The sequence below is a fragment of the Zeus faber genome (assembly GCF_960531495.2).
Source record: "Zeus faber genome assembly, chromosome: 1".
In the NCBI taxonomy this organism is placed as follows: Eukaryota; Metazoa; Chordata; class Actinopteri; order Zeiformes; family Zeidae; genus Zeus; species Zeus faber.
Genome location: NC_137193.1, coordinates 16,249,345 through 16,277,059, shown reverse-complemented (window position 1 = coordinate 16,277,059; position 27,715 = coordinate 16,249,345). Strand labels below are relative to the sequence as shown.

Sequence of the window (27,715 nt, the reverse complement as noted above, 5' to 3'; positions counted from 1 at the left end):
GTGAACTCGCATTGCAATATCCGACAAAAGCAGTGTTTGTCGAGTCTTGCTCCTTCAGGGCGCTGACGGTCTCCTTTTGATTGTGTAATAGGCTGATACGTGCGTGACGGAGGATGACTCCACCTCATGCATGACATTAAACCCAGCGTTGCATGTTTTAACAGTACTCAACACATCTCCTACACCTCTCTCTCTCCCTGCACCATGCACTGTTGTCTATTAAATCAGAGCAGGTGCTTCAACTTGAAATTCCTTGGAAAATGCCACTGCCCCTTGACTGAGCAGATGGAATTGCCACAGCTGTCAAAACATACAACAGGAATGTTATTGGGAAACTGATCTTTATTTATTATTTATTTACTATTATTCCTTAAGAGTTATTCTCTTTTCAAATGCCAAGTTTACATTTAAATTAAAGAACTTTTTTTTTAACATACAGTTTGTTCACTCGTGACGATAACCCACTGCAGCATTTGAATGTGTATCGAGTTATGATAATTATTAACTTAATACGTACAATTACTTTACTTTTTTTACCAACATAAATAGAATAATAAAATTGAATTTCATGGAGATGTTTGAAGGCATTGTTTTCGGCTATCGGTGCTTGGGTTGATCCCGGTGTAAAAAAATGTCAATGCTATTGATTATCACCGGTCAGGGATCCAACGTCAGCTTGCTAAATACCTCTTTGATGGCAGACATCCTGATCTTCTCGTAGTAGTGCAACGGTGCGTGAGGGGTGCTCATGTTGTAGCCAAAGCCAGCCACGGCTACTTCATCACAGTTATGGAGGGCCATGGTTATGGCAACCGCACCCAGGGTTGGTATATTCTGACCCAAACAAAAGGATCAAACAAGCATTTCAGTTATGAGTCATTTTTACGTTCGCTTGGAGCCCTAGTCTATCACGAACCGGTCAAAACAAACCTAAAAACAGTAAAACGCACAATCACGAAGCAATCAATCAATTTATGAAAGCAATTAATGAACCATAATAACACCGGCTACTCCTGCCTCACGGTGAACAGCGCTGCGTTTTCTTCTTGCATGGTTCGACTCTGCATGAAACATTGCGATGACTCTCCTTTGCCCCTGGAAGAGAAGCAATAGTACCTACCACGACCATTGTAATGAAATGAATTGAATTTGGCATCACATTTCTGGACCAGGGCTCAACACACGTTTAAAAGGACTTTCCTCTTGGTTCGTATGGAGCATCTAGAAATGCAGAATAATACATTCACCAAGATTTTACCTAACGTCCACAACATGTGTTTACAAAAGTCAATTACAGTGCGCATACTCCGAGTGAGTCTGGTTTTTTTTTTTCCCCCCTTTCCTCAGCAGGGAAACGTGAAAGCTCCCGAGATACGAGCCCTGCTCCTTCTAATAAGAGCAGCCCGGCGGTACCAATGTTTGTGTTCTGACTCATTTGTGGGACTGTGTAGGTGCTCAGGTGACTTGGGGTGTCTGCTGTGCATTAAGGCCGGGATTTCCTGATGCAGGCAGACAGATTGGAGAAAGAGGGTTGGTATGGGAGGAAGGGGTTTGAGGTGAAGGGGGGTGTTCCTTGTCCCAGCCACTAATTGACTGCTGCATGTGAAACGGCTGTTTGTTCTCACTACTTTTTCGCTGCAGCTGCGACTCAAGTGTGATCGACTCGAAAAAGACGGGCCTCTCTCACCCCTCTTCCCATTCGGCCGCTGTTGTGGGGCAAGCCGATCAGCCTGAAGGCTGCTTCCTGGATGAAATAGGGGTTCAGGATGCGCATACTTCCGGGCTCTCTGGGAACATTTTGCGCCACCGACGTCCAGAAGCCGTCTGTACTCTGCTGCAAGAAAGAAAGTTAAATAAAATGCAGGGGTTAGTCATCTTCATACCTGCCAAGGTTATTTAGTCGCCGTCTGTGGTCTCGCACAATACATCACCCAGCAACCATTCTTTGTGGTTTATAAGTCACCATTTAAAAAGGCCAGAAGAATGGAAATGTGTTTATTTGAAGCATCAGACACCTAGTATCCTTCAAATGTCCAAAACAAAGTCTCATTAGAAGGTAAATAAAGAGTTTCAGCAGGTACCACCTCATGTAAAACAGTCCCAGAGTGAACAGTTGCTGGCTGTTGGTGCTCGGCTCTCTTCTCCTCATCCTCAAGGTCATAAGGCAACACCAATCAATCTACCAAAACAAATTCACCACAAAATAACCGGTCTAGTGTTGTCGGGACAATATTGTGATAGATATGATGGCGGATAAGTGTGCCAATCGCATCCGATTTGTCCGTAGTAACCTTGGCCGAGTGTGGATCAGAGCAGCCCAGTAAGAGAACCTTCCAAGCGTCCAAATTGGGGTGAATCAGCCAAAACATGCCGGTAGACTTCAGGTAAAAGCCTCAAACTCAAGCCACCATGGCACACAACGTCAACAAAGGACGAAGCTGTTCAGTTTGTTTGTTTAAGATGTATTTCAAATTAAGTTTGACGAAAAAAGATTTTATTTTTCAAAGTTCTTTAAAGAATGACAAGAGGGTAGTACAAGAATGATTTGCAGGAAATAGTTCAAGTAGATAATAGTTCAAGTAGTAAACAGCAGATCAATGCACCGCTGAAATGGATAACTACTTCATGGGAATAAATGCTTTTGCGGGATGCATTGTTCAGCCTGACATGTACATTCTTACACATTACATTGTTGTGTTGCCAAATTAAAACTTCATCAAAGCCTTGATGGTGCGTTTAGCTTTCCGTGTTGTGACTCTTCATTATGGGCTGGGTTTGAATGGAACTCAATTCATTCTGCAAATTTGCAAAAAAAAATTAAAAGAGAATTGACATACATCTTTACATACATGCCCTTAAGAAGTGTTACATACTGAGCAGAACACAATCACATAAAAACAACCCTAGACATGTTTTGTAGTTTCTTTATCACTCTTGACTATATGGTTCTATGTTAAGTTCACGATCCACTGAAATCAAAACTATCCTTGCAAGGGTGGATATATAAAGGTTTCAATAAACTTCTGGAGATGCAGAAATCAACAATTCGGCGTCACCTCTAAACCATAATAAATAGAGGTAAGATCGTTCTTTCTCTGGGCTTTCTGTAACTATGAATTGTAATGAAGCCATCCAGTGCTGTGCACTGCCTGATCCCTTCAACCACACGAGATGAAACTGTCGGTTGAAATGCAGCTCTGCCCTATGAGACCTTTCAACAGTCTTTCCTGCATAATTCAACTTTTTAATCAACAAGATTGTTCTTTAAATTGCTAATCTCTAAAAAGATGGCTTTATATGGCTTGTGATTATAATGTTTCTAGATCTGCATTTTGTACTAGTCAGAGTGTGCTTAAAAACTTGGATCTCTTAAATATTTTTTACTATAAATGGAAATGAATTGGATAACTGCAGTGAAGTTCAAGCCTTTCACGCCTCTCAAGTCCCGCCTCACTAATGCCTCGTCCGAAAACCGAGACTGTCCGAGTGAGAGCTGATGCAAAACAGTTGGACCATGAAGTTAATGAAAGTCACCTGTGCAAATAAGTCCGGGGTGCCTTTGATATATGTCATAAAAGGTGACCATAAAGTATGACACTTGGCTTTAACCTGCAGAGGAAACAGCCAAATCTGAAATGGCCTCTCTGTTGCTTGGCAATAAATAACCTTGCTGTCCCGGCATCATAGTCAGGGAAAGAAAGACTCTTTAGAAACCTGCCTGGGGTCGTAAAATATTGCTAAAACCATCGCAAGCCTCAAATATTAGCAGGCAAAGTATTGCATGTTAGGAGAAAGTAATACAACTTAACACCCAGGTCCACAGTCCATTCATGGACATGCTGTCCCTTTTCCTAAAGAACTAATCACTCCACACACCCTAGTCCACATCTTGTTCTGCTCCAGATTCCCTCTAATAAGCTCTGCAGAGTGAAAAAAGCTGCCTGAAGACAGGCAGCACAGTCTCCTGGCAGCACCATGGACCTGGGTTTGATTCCTGTTCCTCAGGTCCTATCTGTATGGAGCTCGCAGATCATTCTCCCCATTTGCATGGGTTCGGTTTCCGAAGGGTTCTCAGATTTCCTCCCACCCCTGAAGACATGCAAGTTAGGCTAATTGGTGATACCAAATTGCCTGTGTGTGTGTGTGTATGGTTGAGACTCTGCAACCTGAATGGACTGGCGTCCCATTCAGGGTGTCTCCATTCCCTACACCCATGCTGTAGTAATCTGGAAATGGCAGGTGAAGAAAATGGATGCAATGTTCCGAAGGGTTACCTGCCAATCTCAACAGAAATACTTGGTTACTCTATTACTGTTTGTTAAGTGAAGCGCTATTTAGCAATTTGACACTGTAGTCTATGTGGACAGATAAAAAGAAGAAAAGATAATATTCCAATTAGAATAGAATATGTGTGTTAGACGTGCTGGAGTGATAAAAAGAGAAAAACGTGTTCGCCACATGTAGTTTCTCACAATTAAACAATAAAGAGCCCGACGATCAAAAGCAGATGTGACGACAAAGTCACCTTGTTTGACATCAATTGAATAGCCTAGGTAATATAAACAACCTGCCGGAGAACTATAATTGCACTCAGAGAAAATGTGACAAAAACAATTAAACCAACAATAAAGCACTTTTAGGGCCACATGAGACACAAACCAATGAATGTGAAGAGTCTGGGGAAACACTGAAGAAGTTAAGACAGGGTGGAAGAGCGGAAAATATGACGAGAAAAAAAACCTAACAAATAACAATTGGTGCAAACAAAACCAGCCCTGAGAAACGGCCCCGAATCAATATATCCAGGGCCATTAGACTAATTACCCTCGGCCTGCCCGGCAATACCAACACCGACATACAGCAGGTAACTGGGATACAGACGTTGGAGACGTCCACGGGGTTTCAGGCATGCTGGAGCTGGGGGAAGCGCTGGTGTAAGCTTTTAACTAACTTGCATAGCACGGTTTCTCTGCACCGGGTTGATATCGGATATTTACACTGAAAGCCCAGCTGGTAATCCTTTCTAATTGACCACTGGAAACAAACAACTCTGTTTTAGGGTTGTGAGAGATTGAGAAAACGCTTGTAGGGGACCTATTGGCAATGTGTTGTAGCATTGATTCAAACTACTCTATTCTAACACAGAGAAATTATACATGGCTTAAGTCTCTTAGATGCTCTAAATAATATGCTTTCCTGGGCAGGACTATCTATAATTTCGGTATAATTTTACATGGTTCATTTAATTATTGGTCGGATCCAGGGATGGGAGGATAACATTTGATCTTTTACCGCGAGTGACTTGAAAAAGCTGTGTAGCTCACTGACGTGGTCATGCAGGAGAAATGCGTCGCCTTTCCAGGGTGGCACACAGGCTTCTATGCATACCTGCAGCTACTGTTCCTTGTGAGAGTGTTTAGTGCCAGTGGGCACAGTCTCACACCTCTACGAGAGCAACTAAAGCCAGAAAGAAGGAGCGCACTGACATTTTTGCACTTCAATCTGTCCCGAAAAAGGACGACGGTTTGGCACGTCTCACTCTCCGGGCCACAAGGCTAGTGGTGCTGTTTGATGACAGAAAAGCGCCACAGTGCCTTTTTTTTTTTTTTTTTTTTTTTAACTAAAACAGGTTCAAATTAGAACAATTTGACTCTATGCCACCATGCCAGTTGGACTTTATTTTATTTAAAGAACACTGGCGCAATAGCCATTGTGTTGCCATTTCATTCCATTTATTTATTTCTTCATTTATCTATCTATCTATCTATCTATCTATCTATCTATCTATTTATCCATCCTTTATTTATACAGTGAAACCTTTTCATTTATGATTACCCTATTTAAGATTGTTTGGTTGTTTTCTTTTTGCATTCATTCTGCTGTCCTGGCTGTACCTCTGTCTGCGTGATCTGGAAACAAAACTAGTTATTCATTTACCGTGCATTTACAACACATAACTCATTGAACCATGGGAATGTTTAGATATCAAGTTGATAGGTAGATTCTTTTTATGAATGTTTTTTTTCTCTCATTGGGATTACCTGCTGGGTGTTGGCCAGAGTCCGAATCTATCCTTGTTTGTTTTTCACCAAAAAGGATGTTCACAAAAAAAAAAGATCCTATGATGCAATGAAATTATTTGTTTCTTGACAAAATGTAAGGTCAAGTGATTCCAGTATGTTTTAGTGCCATTTTAAGAGTTTTAAGCATATTTTGATGATTATCGGGATAATATTGTGAATTGCAATTATTTTGGCAAGGACAATCGTGGCATGAAATTGTTATATCGTCCCATGCCAAGTGGGATCCCATTGTTTTAGCTTTAAGTGGGGGAATACAGCTCTTTCTAGATGGTTTCAACACCCCTTGCTTTGATCATCAAACCTTGAAGATGGCAGAATTGTTAAAGTGAAATGTTGAGTATGAGAGGATTCCTGCTTAAGTATATATCCCTGCCATATTTCTTCTGTTTCTATTCACTGATTTGAGCTTATCGACAGTAAGTTAGTAAATTATTAATTGACTGACTCAGAAATCGTATTTGTGCCCCGACAGGCTCCTACCAGGCAACATCACTCATATATGGCTCTGACTATATTATGGTATATTAAAGGACGGGAGGACGTTGGCGTGTATTTTGCCGCTTCTCAAATCTGAGTCACAGGACTCAGATTGCCTCAGTATGTGACTATGTGTGTGTAAAGGGGCTTTGGGTCCCTTGAAAGGTGCTATATAAATTAAAGCCATTATTATTGTGTCTACGATTTCAACAGATGAGAATTCTTCGGCATGAAGTTGGTTTAGTGGGTCTTTTTTAATACGTTTCATAAAAGCGTTTTAAAACAGCTGTGACGGGCCACATTCCTCCTCCCACCTGTTTGAGTTAAAACTGATCCGAGGCCAGCGCCAGGACAGACGCTGTATGCTTATAGACCAGGTGAGCCCTTAGCCTGGTTTGCTGCTCCTATCCAAGCCGGGCCACCCACTTCCTGTTGCACCTACTCTCACACAGCACTTGGTTAGGAACTCTGCTGTGCGTGCAATGACTGTTTCTGTCAAATATCCAATACTGCCAAAATACTGCTAGGCTACGGACACCTACCTGGAATTAATGCGTATGCATATGGACATGGACTACTATTTACAAAAAAAAAACCAAAAATGTACTTAACACGGTACCAGGAAGGTCAGTTTCTTGCGTATGGTGTTAATATAAGTGACGCCAATCTATATGTTCTCTGGTCGTCGACAAAGCATTCAGGGCAGTAGTCCCATGTATGACCAAAGATCACCTGAGTGGCTTCCCTTGTTATCGTAGCCATTAGCTGCTTTTATCTGCTGCTATTCATATCTACCAGAGTAGAGTAGAGCTGCCATCATCAGTGGCACTTCGCCCATGCTGCTCTCCCGACTGGGAGGGAGTAGAACTCTGAACGCACATAGAAGTGGGTTTGTTGTGATTCTGTCTGAGCCAATGTGCCACACCAACTGAAGCGTGAAGAAGATGTCTTGAAAAAGACCATGAAAGACCAAGAAATGAAAGCTACTGTACGATGGCTCTCTCTAAAAAAGTTAATCATGTTGCCACATCCACGGCCTTTGACGGTTAACTCCGTCATTACACGTCCAAGTGTATTTGTGTGCAAAGGCTGGTTACGACCTTAGAGAATGCAGTGTATGGCCTTGACTTAGAGATGCCACTGGTGACGGCAGCTGCAGAACCTCAAAAATGCACTGCATTGATTACTCCTCTGGGACAGAGGTGAAGCTCGTGTGATCAACACACTAAATTGTAGGAGGAATAGGAACACGGTACATCAGCTGTCAGGGCTCGGACCGCATTACTTCATAATAGTGGTGGAGAAGAAGATACTTTTTCCTTACAGGTTGGGTCTCCGCAACTTTACAACTCAAACCGCATCCAGCACTTATGAATAAACCCAAAAAAGGCACAAGCCTGCATCAAATATTATTTGACTTTTGCCAAGATTTAGTGTACAATTCAGGCTAGTAGTTACGGGAGGAAAGTTGCTTCTCGGGAATGGGTAGTTTACTGCCCATCGTCTAATACATCATGACAAGTGTGGAGCCCACACAGATACAGAGAGCGAGAGAGAAAGAGAGAGTTACAGAGAGATTAAGAGGGAGAAAGAAAGAGAGGAGATATAACCCTGACATGCTGTTATGCAGGATCATATTTTCTCAGAGAAACGGCTGTATTTTGAAGTCGGTTTTCAAGGCAATGTGAAGCACATTGTCAAATCTCATTTTCAAAAAGTACAAATTGAGTTTGTTATTTTATTAACAGGCACATCTAGTCTTGTATAGTCAACTGTTATCAGGTTCTTATAGAACACACTGGTAACAGTTAGACAGCCTTCCTCTTGAGATGTTCATAGATGTCAAAGAGTTATAAATACAATGTGTACAGGTCACAATCTTAGTGATTAACAAACCTTGTGCTATGCTGAAGAGCGCATGGTGCCCTGTGCTTCCTGCAAGCTGGCTCCACAAGTTGTTTGGTTTGCGTTAGGCATCCCATAAAAAAACTGATTGGCAAATGGGCAGTGGCAAATATCTCCCACTGACTTCCACACTGATTTTAGTTGTTTTATTTGGAGGAACGTTGCACGCGACGCACATACACCGCGTTCACACATGAAAAAATATATTTATGATTCCCCTGCTTTGTAATTCCTCATTGAAATGTTATCCATGTGCATTTTGTAAGCTTATATCTGTTTTATCCTGTTATTGGAATGCACACTGACCGAAAAAACCCCCCAAAAAAACGACTGCTTGACTTAAAGAATCTCATTCGACCGACGGGTTTCTGACTTATGATTTCACTCGTTGACTTTCAGGGGGCTGCTGTAAATTTGGGTTTAATAGACCAACTCTAATACTAATAGTACTGGTACTCCTCACTAAACAAATGAGTTCCATTCCTACAACCAGGTCTTTCAGCGAATTGGTCGATAAGCATGAACCGTGTTATTTCACGGTAAGGGGGGGTGGCCATTGCGAAAGCTAGTGTAGTGAATACTGACAGACTGCGGGAACCAGACTGAGAACAGTGATGAGATGTATACAGTGTATATAGTGTATATAGTATATATTGTATATATGTGATATCTCGCGCATTTCTAAAATCGCCAGGAGCAGACAAATAAGTTGAAAAAACCTCTCTTGAAGGAAAATTAGATTTTTCCAGATTCGTGTTCCTTTGTGGTTTTTTTTATTATCTCTCAACATATTTTCAAAACCGAGTTTGATTTATAAATAGTAGAAGCGTGTTAAACAGTGGAGTTAAATATTCCTGTCAGATTACACGGGGAAACACAGTTCACTTACCGAGACGCTGAACAGCGCTGAACGACGCAGATCGATTGTTTTCTTTAAAGCGAGCGTCCAGGTGAAGATCATTCCTCCATATTCCATGTGATGTAAAGTCACAATGTGAAACCGCTTTGAAAGAATTCAACCTTTAAATCGTACTACTTTTACACACAAATGGAGACATTGTGGAGGGGGCGTGTACCAACGTGTACCATCGAAAAAGAAATGCTGACGTGACTTCCGTAAACAATATCTCCGTGTTGATATGGAGAATTGATATACGAGAAGTGGGTGGAGGAAGATCTAAAACATATTGCGGACCTTAATCTGATGCGATAGATCCAAGTCAGTGTAAGCAGCGCACACTGGACTTAATTTTCCTCAATGAGGAAAATTCTCCAACAGCAACGCTGAGAACGGCAGCGCTGCTGAATCTGATATTATCCCGGACTTGGAGAACATTTCAAACAGCGGATTTCAACCTGAATGTGACAATGAAACTGAATATTTTCAAGAACCACCGGAGGAGAACGACGATACGCCCGTTGTTGTTACAACGGAAGAAGTTGATGACGTGATGAAGTCCGTTGAGGATGGTGATTGACAGATTATGAACAAGTAGCAATGCACAAGATTCTCAAATTAACCTGCAAATGAAAAGAAAATGAGAAGAGTCCCCAAGCAGGCTCTCAGAGTGTAGCTGGGGTAGGGTTGGGGTTAGCCAACATAATAACTCCAAGAACTTAGAAGATATTTGGCATACGCACATTTATATTATGAAATGACACACCGAGGATGATTTTCAGACATTCCTATTATTGATAGACTCTACATTTTGTTGTGTTGTCTGCACTTTTAAACTCCTAAATAATTCAACTTCTATAAAACATGTATATTCTTACTGTTAAATAAAAGCTTTTTTAAAAACAAAAGATGTTGTGTGTCGATGACGCTGACATTTCCTCAAAACACATTAACAAAGCAAAGATTTCCCCATTAAGCAGGCTGTCAAGTCCCCATTCAGCAGGGTGTTAAGTAGCCATGTGACAACTAGCTAGGCTCTGTTGGTCCTCCCACCATTTGCATTCTGGGAGCTGGCTGAATGAAGCCAAGTGTGGGGAAAACATTGAAGGTGAATATCTCAGAATCACGGTTTGCCACACCCTTGTCATTAACAAGTCATAGCTTTAAAAATATTTGCTTGATTTGCAAGTGAAAACCTTGTTTTGAAGCTCTGATTCTTCACTTTCAAATGATGCGGAAAAAAAAGAAGTCAAAAGCCACCAAATGAACCTAAAGTATGCAGTGTGTCACATATAGTGTATATAGTGTATGTAGTATACAGTATAGTGTATGTACTATATATAGTGTATATCGTGTATACAGTATATATAGTGTATAGTGTATATAGTATAGAGTGTATATAGTGTATATAGTATATATGGTGTATATAGTGTATACAGTATATATAGTATATATAGTGTATACAGTGTATATAGTATATATAATATATATGGTTTATATAGTGTATATAGTATATATAGATTATGTAGTGTATATAGTATATGAAGTGTATAGGTATATATCGTGTATATAGTATATAAAGTGTATAGGTATATATAGTATATAGTATACAGTATATAGTATATAAAGGATCATGCGCGATGAGATGCTTGACGTTGTGACACCGCGCACACAGCGGCACCACATGGTATTGTGCGCAGCGTACAATACAGACTGGTCAGAGAGCTGGTCGTAAGTCTGAACGGTCGTTAAGTGAGGAGTACCTGTAATTGAAAGTAATTTAAAGAGCACAACTATGTTCATTAGAAATAGGCTAAATGAACACAGTGCTATTTTGGATTTCCTTTTTCACTTAATGTAAAACAGTGAGCATTTTTCCAAACAGGTGCACAAATTGTGGCTTCGCATGCACTTTAGTTCTCTACTAATATCTTACTGCCACCTGCTGGTTAACCATACTTGAATCCTTCAAGTGAAGATCATGGGGTCCTTTAGGTGTATGATGGACTCTTATGTCCCAACCAAATCTGATTTTTTTAATAACAATAAAGACAGCGAGTGAACATCACTTAATGGCTAGACCACAAGTGTTCTATGAGGATAAAAGCTTCAGTCGCCCTTACCAGCCTCTCATTGAAGACCATGTGCCTGAGCCACTTAAAATCCAGACCTTTGAAAGCAGAGAGAACAAAAAGGGATTCAGTCTCATAGCTCTCTGCCTGCTGGATGGCCCCCTCTGGGTAGGTGATTCGCATCGTGGTCTTGGAGCCCACGTCTCTCTCGTAGCCTTTAACCGGGGCCTTGTTTAACCTGCAGCACAGGAACAGTAAAATAGGAAGAGAAGCAATTTTAAAAAAATGCACAATATAAAGCATAGCTTGTGCATTTCAAAATGCAACCCTATCTTGAATCCACCAGCAACACTCCCGAGGGCAGGGATATCACTGCTGCATGGCTGAGTAGTGACCCTCCACAGCGTACCTTGTCAACACGTCAAACTCATCGATCCTCCGGCCCAGTGACTTGTTCGAGAGTATTCCTCCGTTCCCCACGATGATGCATCTTCTGCAACTCAAACTATGCACAAGAAAAGAGCAGTTATAGCTTTAATGGCAGTTTTGACGACGGATTGTGTTTTTTCCCATTTATCTACAAAACACAATACAGTATGGCGATGCATATGTTGCCTAACTACAGTGTGAAAGTCCAGCGTGAGGAAAAACGTGTCACACTTTGATTAATCTTGTGGCCATGCGATATTAAATTGGCACTTCCAGGCGCAATTTGCTCAAGAATGCAGCCTGCGTTTAGTCTGGGCTGTTAAGTTTCAGTACGGAATAATAAACACATTCCCAATTGTCTCAGCTGGTGCGAAATAAGGTCGATGTGATGCTGGTGAGAGACTGATCAGGCCCTTATATAGTCAAAAGAAAGCTCAACTAAAAATGACATAAAAAAGCCTGGGATTACGAGACGGGCTGATCTGGAAGATCTGCTAATCCATTCACCGGTAATATAATTGTGAGCTGGGGACAAATTACTCATCGCAACGTGACCAGTCTGAGAAGGCCACGTGGATGTTCAGAAATATGTAAGAAGCAATCGCGGCATTCTAGTTATGTGCTTGACAATGTTCAAAAGAGTGAGGTCGATTTACTCCTTCCGAATTGGTTTGGACACAAATGATTAATTTGCACATTTATGCAAATTTTTAGTCTATTTACATTTGTGGTATTGTTTTAGAAATCTTACATAATTTGCCCTTTTTTTTTTGGGGTATTTTTGTATTGTTTTTTTATTTTGTATTTGGGGAGCAACAAGTTCTGTATTTGCACGGAACTGTTCAGTACAGAGATGACAGGTCGGTGCGCCTAATAACAGATTACTATGTTGACTCCTCTTCACCAAACACTTGTTTACTCACGCATGGACTCACCGTTTTGAGCTAAAAAGGCCGCTGCACCATGGAGTTTTGGGCCACCTGCCATGTTTTTGTAGCAGGGGCAGGATGGCCAGTTAGCTCTGAAGGGACCGTCGGACAGAAAACGGTTTGCCGAAAAGAAAAAGCAGTGGTAGATCGGGGAGGCCTCAGGGCGCTCAGTATTTGGCAATCCTTCACAATACCTCTTCTGATTAGTATCGCTCATCGTTTGGTTAATATCAAAAGGAATAATGCGATGCTTGCGTGTGAGCGAATGTGACGGGCTGAATAACTGTTTCCAACCTACCTGTCAAGCTGCTCCCCCAGGCCATAACTGTTTGTGGCCGACAAAATGATGCTTATGATCTTCTCTGTACATAGAGAGCGATAGAACAGGCAAGAGAAGCAAAGAGATGGTGAGAGAAGGAACAAAATGTTGAAAATGACAAAGAGAAGTCTTCCACATTCCAAAGCAGGGACGTCACCCGAGCAGGCAGATGAACGCAGCGTAGTGCTATTTGACGGGGTGAGCGGGGTTACTGATGCAGGACGGCTGGGTGGGCTGACACTCCCAGTTACGCAACCGTCAAAGAGATCTGAGGTGTGGGGCGTAACATGGCGGGGGCGACTCATCCCAAAACACCCAACAACGGTTGAGTCAGTACCTTTCTATCAAAACGTTGTTTGCCCACCCTGAAGGCTGAAGATCGGGCAATTCAAATCCAAACTCATTCCAAACCTCCCGAGGTTCCAGGTATACTTGATTGTGACGCGTCTAAAATGACGTTTTATGACTTTTAATAACATTTTGAATTCCGCCATCATTTTTGCTAGTGACCTCAACCGCCAGTTGAGTTTCGCTGAATTGGGGTTGGGGTATAAATGAATTGACTAGATTGAAACACAGCAAACGCTCAAATGTGAGAAGTGCTGTGCGCAGTGTGGCACAGTCCAGTTTGAGGGAACATTCACAGGAAGGCCGACGCCTGTTTTGTTGTCAAACACTGGATTTGTCCTTTAGCTGAGCTTAGGTTGCCCGTGTTTGAGTTTGAGGCAAAGGCTAAAAACTAAAGACATGGCTGTTTGTATCCCAAGTCTTGTTTCCTGCCAGACATGACTCACTCTTTAAGATTCAAAGCTTTTCTTTCCTACGTACTCTGTGGAGGAAAGACATTCTTTGCGTATAGTTTGTGTTGGTGCTATTTGATCTAAAATATTTTTGAAAGGATAAAAATTATAATTTTTATAGCAATGGTCAAAAAGATAACTTCATTAATTATAATTTTATGAGTGTAGCCAGTACATGTAATTCGTAATGCATGACGAAGGACTGTCATGTAAACAAAACCGGGTTTTGATTGTATTTATTGACAGATGACTAAATAAAATAAGATGATCCATCATAGGGCCATTTACAATATGCTTCTTAAACCACTCTGTATTATTGGAATTTAGCTATCTACATTAAAGCTAAATTGTTAGACCGATTACACACTGTTATAATATGTTTGTCTAACTGTTAGTATCATCACCCTAATGGGGACAGTACCTCTCACATGGCCAGAAGCTTGACTTTAACAGTAGTGTATACCGTAGCTTTAGAGGTTTCGTTTAAATAGGAACCACATGACGTGTAGCCCATTTCACATGCATTGCAATGAGTGGGAAAAAAAGTGATTACTCCATAGATACAACTAAAAGTCCCAAGAGCTGCTTTATTTCCCTTACAGCTTGCGTAAATGCAGCACAAAGGTAAGTCTGTGATCTTGTCAACAAGGAGAGAGAAAGAGAATTAATCTGTCATGAGGGTCCTGGCTGATGGGTGGATACGCTGTTCCCTCTGGCACAGAGGAGAAGATGGTCGGATAAAAACAAGAAAATCCCCTCCCCTGTCCGAGACAGCCTGTTTTACTCTTAATCTGAGCACGACCGCAATTTCTCACTACACAGCTCTCACCGCGGAGCGCCTCAGGTTTAGTAAACTGCTGTTTCATGATACATTATGTTCATTGGGACCCTGGACCTGGCAGCCAAAAGAAGATTTAATGGAATTTGAGGCCAAACCATGCCATGCTACAAATCAGTCGCAAAGTTCACTTATACTGATGCATTTACTAAATTATATCATTTTCTGGGTAAAGTGCCTTAACTGAAAAAAAAAAATAAAATAAAAAATGAAATCCGTACCTTGAGATTTGATTCCAAAGGGGGGGAAATAATCACTGATCTTGGAAAATCTTTTGAAATTCTGGTCAAGGAACATGGGGGCCAGCTTGTTGAACCTGGCGATATAAAACAGAGCGAAAGTTACGAGGGAGACTAAAGAATTAGTGGAAATCAATGAAAATCCATCTGAAGCCCACATTACCCCCATTCAAACCATTAAAGCTTTGTGGTTTTGAATGCTGATTAATGAGAGGATGTTTTAAGAGGATTAGGGAAGGTCTATGTCTCCAACTAATCCACTGGATGTCTATGACTTTGTCTGCACCAAGACAAACTCTGAGACTGGGATGTGGAAGTGTGGCATTACCATTAGTGGTGCAGTCTGGCATCATTTAGCAGCTGATTGTCAAGTTAAGGTTGAATATGGCTTAGATTTATGTATTGATATACAGTGTATATATATATATTTAGCCAGTATCATAAGGTACAATTTCCATAACAACAGATATTTAAGGATGTCCCTGGATGTTTGAATATCTCAGGAGGTGTTGCAGGGAGCGGACAACAGCAGATGTACAGAAGTTACTAACATACTGCACATTGTTCCTAAACGTTAGTGACCTAACAGATTATTTGAGCACAGACATTTTAAAATGGCAGATTACCACCAGCATTTAAATTACTGACCATGCATATAACTTTACATGAAAACACAAATTGTAGCATTTTGTCAATTAAAAATGTGACACGGTCCATTTAATGCTCACATCTGTCTTCAATTGAAAGCATTAGGACTAGATGTACTGCCACAGAATAAAGCTACTCATGAGGCAAAAGTGCAAAGTTCAAAGTGTGAGAAGGGGAAGAAACCACGGTAGAAAATGGATTGCCAGATTCAGGAGCTGCTAGTGAATAGCTTGAGAGGACGATATAATAAAGTACATCAGTACACCATAGTAGCAGTGGTATTATTAAAAATGTATACGACTTTAAATTTATTTTGGCTTCCAAAGAATGGCCATTCATCAAAATACAATAAATTAATAATGTTAAGCTCCCATAAGCATTGGTGCTTCTACTAGCTATATCAGGCCAATTGGGAAGTGCAATTGCACAAAAACTATTGGTTGATCTTTTGCAAACAGCAGTCCATATGTTTAAAAAGCAAGCGATGGAAACGCCAGATACATTAACGATTTTCATCGTAAAAGACATGAGACCGATACCAGCAGTAGCCAACTCAGGTTTAAACGAGCAAAGGAAGTTTTGGTCCATGATTGTCATTTCCAAAAAGCATTGAGATGTCATTATGGATAGCAATACAACTTCTGCAGTGATCAACTGTTTTCTTTTTAGTTAAATTGGGGCATGTGGTGTGGGGTAAGGTTTGAGCAGCCACACCTGTCCTGGGTCTAGGTGATTGGACCCAGGATCAGTGTGGCTATATACCTGTTGCTAGTTAGTAATCACATGCAAAAGGGAGAAAAAACCCATCTCCCCACACACACACAGGAGAGGAGACCTTGTCATGACATGCAGTCCATCTGCCTTGGGGCTTGTTGCAGCTAGCCCACTCTCTACAATAAACTTGTGTGTTTCCAACCCCATTGTCTGTGCCTGAGGGCCCTGCAAACTCCACTCATGTGGCAGGCGAAACTGCCACAGGGCACATTTTGATTCTGATAGGGGATGGAAGCTTAAAGAGGAAAGCAATTAAATGGAAAATAGAAATGGACTTGAGGAACCAAAAATAAAGCTAATTAAGGTTGCCATAAGAACACATGCTTTGATTGCTACGAGATGATACAATTTTTTCTGCAGTACTGAGTTGGTACTACACAGCTGTTGACTGGTTCCAAGAGGTGACTTAGCTAATGTGCTAAGTTGCCTCGTCTGCAAGAACAACAAACAAAAAAAAATACACATCAACTTGAGAGTAAAACTATAGTTCTCGTGATTCTGCACTCAAAAAAAGGAAGTGGTAAAGAGTTGGAAGCAGTTTGCTTTCTAGTCAGATAACTGGCAGATGTACCCAGATGCTCAAAAACTGGGCCAAATAACCATTTTAAAAGGTAAGGATAATTAAGTTTCAATATGCACAATTTTTGACAAACCCCGTGAAATCCCCCCACAAAATGTTTTCAAATTATGCAGTGGAGAAAAATGCTAACACATCACAGACCTTATGAAAAAACGTTTCTCTAACCCAGCAAACCCCCTACAACCGTGGCAGGTTAATGTTTTGTTTCATGCATAATGAATAGCACATGGTATCTGATCTGGAAAGAACTAAAGTGATTGCTAATGAGTGAAGGGAATATCTACAGAGCGACCGAGCAGTGAAACTCGTGTGGCCAGTTCTTTCTGACTGACGGGGGCCGGTGCCTATAGGTGGTCATGTGACCCTTTGTCTCCAACCGATAGGGGGCCGGTGTCCAGGAGGTCATGTGACCCTTTGTTTCCGACTGATATGGGCTGGTGTCCAGGTGGTCATCTCACCTGCCTCACCAGGTAATTAGGGTGTAGAAAGAGAATGACATGAAATAAAATACCTCAATCCTTCCTTTTTTTTTGTTGTAACCCCGGACCCTCAACAGAGAAAAGTCATCCTGTTTGTTTTCTGGATTCGCCTCTAGACTCTCCGCTTTCTTCTTCATTGACAGGAGCGCTCTGAACCCCAACCCCCCGGTGAATTAGAGCATCGCGTGTCTGCTGTTCTTGAGCAGAACAGATGAGCGGACGGGGCCGGGGCTTTCTCACGCACTTGGGAGAACAACGGGGGCGGAACAGGACAAAAAAAGATCTGCGCGGTACACGGGCCCATGCCGACCAGAATGTCCCTTGACTCGTTTGAAATAAAGCACTTCGCAAGACTCGCAGGTATACGGCTTTCTCAGAGCACTGGGGCTCTTTGGTGTTCAATAATGCAGGGGCAGAAATGGGATCTTTCATCTCTTACACATCTCTGAGCTCAGAAAGATCCGGTCCGGGGTGCCAGTCAAGATGGACCCTGACAAAAGTTGGTCAAGGTTAATATTCATTTTGAGAGTCAAAAAGTATGATTGCGCTTGGAAACAGAAAATCCTTTTTTTATTTTATTTACTGTAATAATAATAATTTGGTTGAATAGTAAAGGAACAAGTGGAACAATCTCACAAATCACCACATTTCAAAAGTAAACTCAATTGTGTCGACTGGGTTAGAGCATCTCCAAAACAGCAGGTCTTGTGGGGTGTTCCCGGTATGCAGTGGGAAGTACCTACCAAAATTGGTCCAAGGAAGGACAACCTGTGAACTGGGTCATGGGCGGCCATAGGCTTATTGCTGCGCGTGAGGAGCCAAGTGTAGCTCATTTTTTCCAATCCCACAGAAGAGCTTCTGGAGCACAAATTGGTGAAAAAGTTAATTCTTCTATGATAGAAAGGTGTCAGAACACACAGTGCATCACAGCTTGCTGCGTATGTAGCTGCAGACCGGTCAGAGCGTCCATGTTGACCCCTGTCCACCACTGAAAGCTCCTACAATGGACATGTGAGCATCAGAACTGGATCATGGAGCAATGGAAGAAGGTGGCCTGGTCTGATGAATCACGTGATCTTCTACATGAAATGTGGATGGTTGGGTTTAGGGTCCGATCCAATGGAGCATCTGTGGGATTTGCTGGAAGAACAAGCCTCATCCATAGGGGCCTCATCTCACAACTTACAGGACTTAAAGGACCTGCTGCTAACGTCTTGGTGCCAGACACATTCAGAGGGCCATGGAGCCCATGCCTCGACTCGACGGGTCAGAGCTGTTTTGGCAGCACGAAGGTGAGCTACACATTATTAGTGGTTAGGAGTGGGGTTTTGGCTGATCCATGTGTGTGTGTGTGTGTGTCTGTCTGTCTGTGTGTGTGTATAAAGAGAATATATATATATATATATATATAGACACTGTATATACATACACACACACACACATAATCTAAAACTTCATTCTGAAAAATCCAAATTACCATCCATGAAATTAAAATGGTTCAATTCCTTTCAGATCATCCAAAACCTATGTTTGATTGCTTGCCTCTGAATCTGCATCTGCTTGCAAATAAAATCAACAAGGAAATCAAAAGGAAAAAAGCCTGTGCAAAGCAGAACTCTAGCATTTATTTCATACTTATTTGGTCTTCATTGTTTCTAAGTCTATTTTACTACCTTAGAATAAACTTGTTGAAAAGACAAGTGATTTGGTTCGTTTTGCTTCACTATGGAGTTTCTAGACCGGTGGTTCTCAACATTGGGTGGACATGGACTGTGGACCCCCAAGCGTCCACAGTCCATGTCCACCCATGAGACTCAAGAGACTCCAGCGGGTCCCCAGCAAAATGGAATAATTCATATTCAATATATTATTACATTTACAAGAGGTTAGCACCATTAGAAAACGGACAGTAATTATGTATTTAATCACAGCTTCCTCTGTATGTTTTGATCCAAATAGTTATAAGTGATTATCTCTCCAGGCACCTTCTGAGGCAAAGCAACAAGGAAAGGTAATTCAATGACATTATCTTCATATTTATTTTGTTTGCTGAGACCAATTCTGAGAACACATAACAACGCTGATGGTCAGAGACGGAGCAATCATGTTGCCCCAAAGCCAGCCGTCCAACTTGCTGGGTTTTGTCTTTTCTTCCAGACTGCGGTCACGTCACCTATGACCTCATGGCCTCTCTTTTGAATCAGTGCAAACCACATTAGACCAGTGGCCCTTCTTCACACAAGGAACGCACTTTCCAAGTAAGGGGGTTCCCCCGAGGACGAGAAGAATCCTTCTTACTAGAGAGAGGGTCTGATGCAGTAGGGATCCAAGATCATCTGATAATGTGTTTGGATTTATTGTGTGAAGAAACCACAATGCCATGTACTGAGACACAGGGATTAGGCATCAGAGCTGAATAGGCTCGCAGACAGGGCGATGTGGTGACACGGGTTTGAATATGTGAATGAAGCTGTTGTGAGATCAACACCGCATTCTTTTTGGGGAATAGTAGAAAGCTACTTTTGAGAAATGCGTGGAACGTGGAGCATAAACCACAGACGCTTCATAGCTTGTATCAATGCTAGAAAGTCTCCCAAAGTATTAGCAAGATTGTCACCCGAGGGTCAGACATAAATCTTGTCCCCAAAAAATAAGAATAAAATCATTGGCACGTATGCAGTTCAATATAGAGCATGCAATGATTACATGACTGCAGCTCGGACAGTTACTTACTTTGGATAAATGGCAGTCATCTTGGCAGCTGCATAGCCAGGCTTGCAGGCACCTTCACTGAGGTTGCCATACTTGTACCTTAGCTCCAAAGGCCTGTAAGGCACAAAATGAAGTTAAGGTATGGCATATTTCTACAGGTAAGCAAGATAACAAAATGGTAAGTTCAACATCATTTCCTGGTTTCATCAGAAAGACATCGGATTGTGTAAGTTTTGCGGTTCTCTAAATACAGTTTCATTCAGTCTTTAAAGGTGAATAGCTGCAATTCAACCCATTTATGAGGCTCCACAGAGTGCACTCCAAACATTTGCCAGGACATAACGGGGTTCAGACTGTACTAGTTGCGGTGTGTTTTAGTGCCACTTACAGTTTTCCATTCAGCTTCAGCAGGAATCCCTGTTCATCATACACTGAAGAGAAAAAGAGTCAATATGAAACAAAAGAACTTAAAGTGAAAGTCATTAAAAAAAAGGCCACCTCATCATACATTCCCCTTCAATTGCTCTCAAAATGGATAAAAAGGGGTGTGGTTAGTAATTTAAGTTTCACACATTATTAACACCATGGCAACAAGTGATATACAGTATTAAGCCAATTCTCACCAACACTACTAACAACAATGTAAGAGAACATGTAATCAAGGGACCACTTCATCAGGACCAATCCAGTTTTGGACAAATAAAAACATCGGTTGCAGCCATAAAACATATTGGTAGCCCATGATTTGTTATATTTTATACTGCAGAATTTTCCAACTAGGTATCCAACACAAGAATATATGTACAAAAAATGCTGAAGATGCAAACTTATGCTACCAGATAACATTTAAAGGTTCAGTGTGTAGAATTTACAGAATGGACTTGGCAGAAATGGAATATTATATTCACAAGTGCTGCTAAGACTCAAAGTGCATAGCTCACATTCACACATCAGTGGCAGCAGCAACCATGCAAGCTGCACACCAGCTCAACCGGAGCGGTTAGAGGGTTCAGTGTCTTGCTCAGTGACACTTGAGCACGCTACCAGGAGGAGCCGGGCACCTAACTGGCAATCTTCCGATCACTAGAGAACCCGCTCTACCTCCTGAGCTACTGATATTTAGTCTTAATATCTTATTTTGCTCAGTGAGTATGTTATCGCCTCAAAACATGGCGGAATACTTGTGGAACATATCACACATCCAGTAAACTCACAATTAAAACTAACTCTACTAAATTACCTCATTACTTTATATTTTGTTTATTTTGTTCACAAATATTCCTTCAACATTATTGATGTCGCGGGTAAAAGCAGCCGGCCTGCTAAAGGAAACTTCCCTACTGGAAATGAACAGGCAGCATTTCAGGATTATAGCAGGAAGGCAATTAGGGCATGTGGGAAACTGACCCCACTGCGTCTTTGGGAGAGCAGTGTTATCTATGCAAGGAAGATAAGGGCCCATGCTTGTTATCGCTTAGCACTTTTGGGGAGTGCACTTGCTCAGGCATCATGTCCTGGCTACATAACACAACAGGGTGGAACAATCTCTGTCACTTTGATGACAATAAGACCTCCTTTTCCTTCCATTACAAGGCGACTTTCAGGGATTTTCAGGGATATGACATGATTTACCTTCCTCATTCACTGCATACACACAGAGGAGGACCAGGTGGCATGGGGGCAGAAACGAGTTGTCCGGTGTCCCATAAAATGCTTGTACAAATTCCAAGAAATTAAGTGAAATGAGTCTGCACCGCTTTAAAAAATGCCAATGCCCTATGCATCACCTCCTCTCAATGCCACCGGCGCTGCACACAAAGCGTTATGCAAGAAGCAATTCCAGGATGAACAAACACAGCATTATTTCCCGGACGGTGTAGTGGGACAATCCAGCAATAAACACATACAATAATGGACGCAATCAGAAAAAACAGAAAGTCCAGGGAGTCGCTTGAAGGGGCAGCCGCAATACAAGCTGCTGCAAACACTAATCAACCTAATCAACTGCGATTACTGAACTTGGGCTCGAGCTGGTGGGGTCTCAGCTGCTCTCTGGCCTCAACAAGCAACAAGGAATCAAGAAACAAGCAATGAGCACGCATTTCAAAATTGCTAACAAATGCTGAAATGCCCTGGGTGAAAAAGCAATTTTCACAGAGCTGGAGCTGTGAGATTTGTAGGAAAAATCAAGACACTGTACATAAATCAGACCTTTGGCTTGTTGAACCCCCCTGGTGCTTTGAGGGGGGGGTTGCATGTTTAATCTTTGGCACAACGAGCTGTAGTTGATGTGCTGGTGCAAAGGTGGCTGATGGCTATAACTGTACTGCAGCATTCATTTGGCTTAGCAATGTCTCCAACTGGTGGTAAACTCATGGATAAATTGCCTGATATTGTTCATGTGAATTGCCTTAAAACAACTGATATGACAATTGACAGACAGATAATATACTGTAAAAAATACATATAGGATATAGGCCTCCAACTGTCAACTCCTCAAGCGTCCTCATATCATTGACTCCTTCCCTCCCTGATTCCAAGTACATAGTGAAATACAGTGGATTGCACAATATATCAAGTTCCACGCCTATGTATATCTCTTCCACACCTATGTGTAATAGGTCCATGCGCATGAAAATAATAATATATCAATAAAAACATGATTTTTCAAATGTGTGATCTTCGCAGTCTTTTATGGTAGGCACTGTATTACAATACATTAATGATGTATGGTGTAAAAAATAAATAAATAAAATACTACTTTGAAAAGTCCAAATGATTTTCTGTGAGATGAGGTCACTCCAGGTTTGAGTATTGTATATTTATAATGTCAGTAATACCACGCCCGCAAGGGAAAAAAAGAAAGAAAAAAAAGGTGATTCAATATCCTGTCCTCAAAATGACGTGACGTATTTGTTCCCAAATCCCGACCTCAATGCTCTCGTACCCATTCAAACTTCTGAGGCATCTGCAGTGCCCTCTCTGTGCTGAACCGAAGCACACCAAAAATAAAGCAGCGCCGACATAAAAACATACATGAAATAAAAATGATATATAAAAGAAATACCTTGGAGACAAGGGTGAACGGACAATAAATTACCATTCTCTAACACAAACGCCTGAGCAAAAAAGACCAGTAGTAGTCGTAGTACTGGTAGTAGTGGTAGTAGTAGTAATAGTAGTAGAAGTAGTAGTACTGTAGTAGTAGTAGCAGTAGTAGTGGCAGTAGTAGTGGTGGTAGTGGTAGTGGTAGTAGGAGTAGTAGTAGTAGTATTGGTGATAGTGGTAGGAGTAGTTGTTGTAGTCGTGGTAGTAGTAGTAGTAGTTGTAGTACCTTACAAGCAAAAGCCAATGTGTTAGTGCCCCCATTTGGTAAAAAAAGGAATAACAGGCTACGCATGCAATTACAATTGCTGACAGATTACGTTTGCAGTTGCAAACATGTCCTACCCTAAACAAAGAACACATGGTAATCGTCTCAATTCAAATTCAAATCATTTCCTTATTGGATAATTTTTACATTTTTTTATGCCCATTTGACCTCATAGAGATTAAAATAAACTGTGTGTGGCATACCTGGCTAGCAGTAAACATAGATTTGAGGATAACATTAATAATCTTTCATTACAATAGTGATTGGTAATCAGTCAGCCAGGCAGAGCGACAAAAAAGATCAGTGAAAATTGTAAAATAACTGACTTAAAAATACACATTAACATTTAATGATGAGTGGACACCTTGGAGTTGGTCTCCAGCAGCAACCAGTATTTTTTTTTATCTGAAGTAAAAGAGTCTGTTTGTTTCTTTTAAGGAAAATTCCTCTACTTCAGCCACCACTTTCAAAGGTTTTCAGTATTTGAAAAGCATTAGTTATTACATAAATTCGTTTTTTTTTTAAATTGTATTCTTCAAATCTTAATGTGGTTATTGAAACCTAGCACTTAACAAAAGTAAAGACTCAAAGTCTTTTCAAACAACATAATTATCGTTTCTCGATATGTTGAAGGCATTTAGTACTCCTTACTGAGTGTTATAAATTAAGTAATCGTCTGCATAATGATGATTTCATGCGTTCCACTCACACAAAGACCAAAAAAAAGTGAACCGAAAACCCAAACCCTCAATATTGTGGACGCTGGCCACTGAGCAAACAATATCAAAAGACGTCTTTAGCGTCACATGTATTGGCTACGGACATCTCATCATGATCAAGCCAGAGCCAACGAAACACAATAACGGGCACGATCACAGGCGCCCGTCACGGTAACCTGGCGAGGACGATATCAATGACTTAGCACTGAAAAACCTTTAGGTGACTTACGGGATCTTTGGCCTCGTAAGCTGAGCCTGCCCGAAGAGTAGTAGAGGAACCCCAGGACTATCATGGACAAAAGTCCCAGGAGAAGGCTGCGAGGGGATTTCATTCTCATCTCAAGCTGCCATGCATGGTACACCCCACAGTGCGGCCTGTTACAAAGAGAAAGAAGCTGTTTAGAAAAGTTCATCCTAATATTGTGTTCAAACTCGCCCTTTCAATGCTATTTATACACACAGCTACTTGCACACATAAAACTACTCTTCCTACAATTATTTACTGATCGTTTTGAACATTAACTCTGTGGTTTGGGGACGGATTGTTTTGAATCCAATACAAAAAAACAGATTCCGTAAAATGCAACATTGACTCATAGTAAATGAATCTGGAGAAAAAAACAAAAACATATCCTAGACCAGTCTTTCCAAACCTGTTTTTTGCCACGGCATACTTTTTACAAGGGAGTAATCCCACGGCACACCGCTATCCTGTCACGGAACACGTTTCTCATTGTCATAATTACGACAAACTCACAGTTGAGCGATGCAAGACTCCGTGCAAGGCAAAAAAGCTCAAGGCGTTACTATTCAACGTGGCTGATTTACACTTCGCATCCCAAGAAAAATTAAATCATTCTGGTGAGAATTCCGTTCGCAACTCAAGAGTGGAACGGAATCTTTTGACTCTCGTTCATGGTTCACCAGAAGTCCCCCCTCCCCGACAGTAGTTTGCCTGCTCTAACCCAAGTTCTATGACAAGCGAGCTTACTTTCGTTGTGCCTCACATAGGCCCTCTCGCTCCGTCCTTACTGGCATAGGGCGAAGCCAATTGAGTCCACGCCCTGCAGTTAAGAGCCAAGCCAGTAGCCCCGCCGGTACAACCCGCCAAGCGATGGGCGTAACAACTTCCAAGGTATGACAGAGCAGTGGAAACGGCGTTTAATACGTACACAGTATCACGCTCGTTAGACCAATCATGCGCTGGGGCTGTCCATCCTCATGTGCATATTGGATAAGCAGTCCTGCGATTTATTTCGGGACCGGCGGTTAAACCAATCCCACTCCGAACAGCACTCCACCAGACCAGGGTCTGCGGGGCAGGAGGGGTGCGAGTGGTTTGACTTGCATGGAGGACCCACACCTCCGCCCCCCGCATTTTAAACTGCAAATACCAACAGCACACACTGAGCACCGTTGTTTTTCCGGGTTGGCGGTTTGCTGGTGGGCCAGGGCAGGGGCCTGGTTGTCCCTCCGCGACATTTCATCGCCTCTTTAAACTTTTGGGACTTTTGGGGGACACACGCCCGGCATGTGCCTTTGGACCGTCTTCCACTCCTTACGGTCTTGCGTTATCGGCGGCAGGAGTGCCACAGGAGGTACACGGCACCGGGCGAGCTGCGGCGGAACGCGTTCGTATTTACAAAACGGGCAAAACAATGAAATATCAAAGGAAGTGCCCCGCCAACGTCAAGCAGGTGAGACAATAGACACGCGCTCACACATACACGCAGACGCGACGGCGCAAAGGAGTCGGCGGCACGCAGCTCGCAGGGTGTCCGAACGTGTGTTCGCGGACACAAACCCGCACGCTCCTCGCGAATCGGATGATGGCGTCACAAAGCGTCTCACGCCGCAAACTCTTGGCGGCGACGTCCCGGTTCTAACGAGACCTCAGCCCTGTCCTCAGTGGTTGTCCTGTTCCAGACGCTTTTGGCCCGAAAAGTGCCAAAGAGAAGAGGAATAAAAATCGGAACAACAACAAATAATAATAATATTAATATTCATAATAATAATAATAATAATAATAATAATAATAATAATAATACAATATTTATAAATTCGGGTGTTACAGCAGCAAACCAGTTCAAGACAGGATTAAAAATAGAGAAAAATATTTAAATAATAATTATATACAACAACAAAAAAATTATACATAAATAAATCTGAAAAAAACCAAAACCTTCTAGACTAAAAGGAAGCTATGTGCTAGCTCTGCCTTTCAGCCCCATGGCCAACCAGCAGTGTAGCTACAGCTAGCTGCTGGCTCTGCCCATTCCATTCTCAGCTTACCGTTATGTTTCTATCTCCGAGACAGCTCCGGGTCCGCGGTGTGGTGATTTCTGCCAGCGGGGCGACGTGCTTCCTCCGACGACATGAACGGAACACCGCACGGGCTCGGAGCCGGCTGGGAGCGGGGACGGTCGTCTCAGCTCGTACCGAGACGGAGCCACCGCGCCGCCCTCCGACCGCCCTCACACCGCACCGCCCTCCAGCCGCAAGCACACCGCGCCGCCCTCCGACCGCCCTCACACCGCACCGCCCTCCAGCCGCAAGCACACCGCGCCGCCCTCCGACCGCCCTCACACCGCGCCGCCCTCCGACCGCCCTCACACCGTGCCGCCCTCCAGCCGCAAGCACACCGCGCCGCACTCCGACCGCCCTCACACCGCGCCGCCCTCCAGCCGCAAGCACACCGCGCCGCCCTCCGACCGCCCTCACACCGCGCCGCCCTCGAGCCGCAAGCACACCGCGCCGCACTCCGGACCGCCCTCACACCGCGCCGCCTTCCAACCGCCTTCACGCCGCCCTCACACCGCGCCGCCCTCCGCCCGCCTTCACGCCGCCCTCACACCGCGCCGCCCTCCGCCCGCGTTCACGCCGCCCTCACACCGCGCCGCCCTCCGCCCGCCTTCACGCCGCCCTCACACCGCGCCGCCCTCCGCCCGCGTTCACGCCGCCCTCACACCGCGCCGCCCTCCGCCCGCCTTCACGCCGCCCTCACACCGCGCCGCCCTCCGCCCGCCTTCACGCCGCCCTCACACCGCGCCGCCCTCCGCCCGCCTTCACGCCGCCCTCACACCGCGCCGCCCTCCGCCCGCCTTCACGCCGCCCTCACACCGCGCCGCCTTCCTGCCGCCGCCACACCGCGCGCTCCATTCAATGCAACAGAGTTTGCACGTTGCCATCGCGTGAGTGTAAAGAGAAAAAAATAAATAATAATTATAATAAATTACAACCCTGAGTCTAAAACGTTGAAGCGTTTCAAACGGCTTGGACAATAATTGTTCACTTGTTCTCTGCATTTATTTGAGAGAGCGTAATAGTCATCATAATTATAATTATAATAATAATAATAATAATAAATACACCTCACTTCAAATTGAAAAACAAAAGCTAAATAAAACCAGAACCAGACAGTTATTGAAAGACAGAATGCCT

At 42.7% G+C, this 27,715-nt stretch overlaps 1 protein-coding gene across 1 annotated transcript in view; it reads right to left on the bottom strand.

The window, feature by feature from the left end:
* st3gal3a (ST3 beta-galactoside alpha-2,3-sialyltransferase 3a) overlaps positions 1 to 26,725 on the bottom strand; it is a 29,172-nt gene extending 2,447 nt beyond the window's left edge. The window contains exons 1-10 of the mRNA XM_079998366.1: positions 26,567 to 26,725; positions 24,504 to 24,649; positions 20,571 to 20,613; positions 20,204 to 20,296; positions 14,972 to 15,066; positions 13,092 to 13,155; positions 11,845 to 11,940; positions 11,487 to 11,673; positions 1,688 to 1,834; positions 688 to 834 (exon numbers count right to left, since the gene is read on the bottom strand). Of these exons, the coding sequence (XP_079854492.1) occupies positions 688 to 834; positions 1,688 to 1,834; positions 11,487 to 11,673; positions 11,845 to 11,940; positions 13,092 to 13,155; positions 14,972 to 15,066; positions 20,204 to 20,296; positions 20,571 to 20,613; positions 24,504 to 24,612 (981 nt within the window). The 5' untranslated portion in view covers positions 24,613 to 24,649; positions 26,567 to 26,725. The remainder of the gene's footprint in view (positions 1 to 687; positions 835 to 1,687; positions 1,835 to 11,486; positions 11,674 to 11,844; positions 11,941 to 13,091; positions 13,156 to 14,971; positions 15,067 to 20,203; positions 20,297 to 20,570; positions 20,614 to 24,503; positions 24,650 to 26,566) is intronic.
* Positions 26,726 to 27,715: the final 990 nt, after the last annotated feature.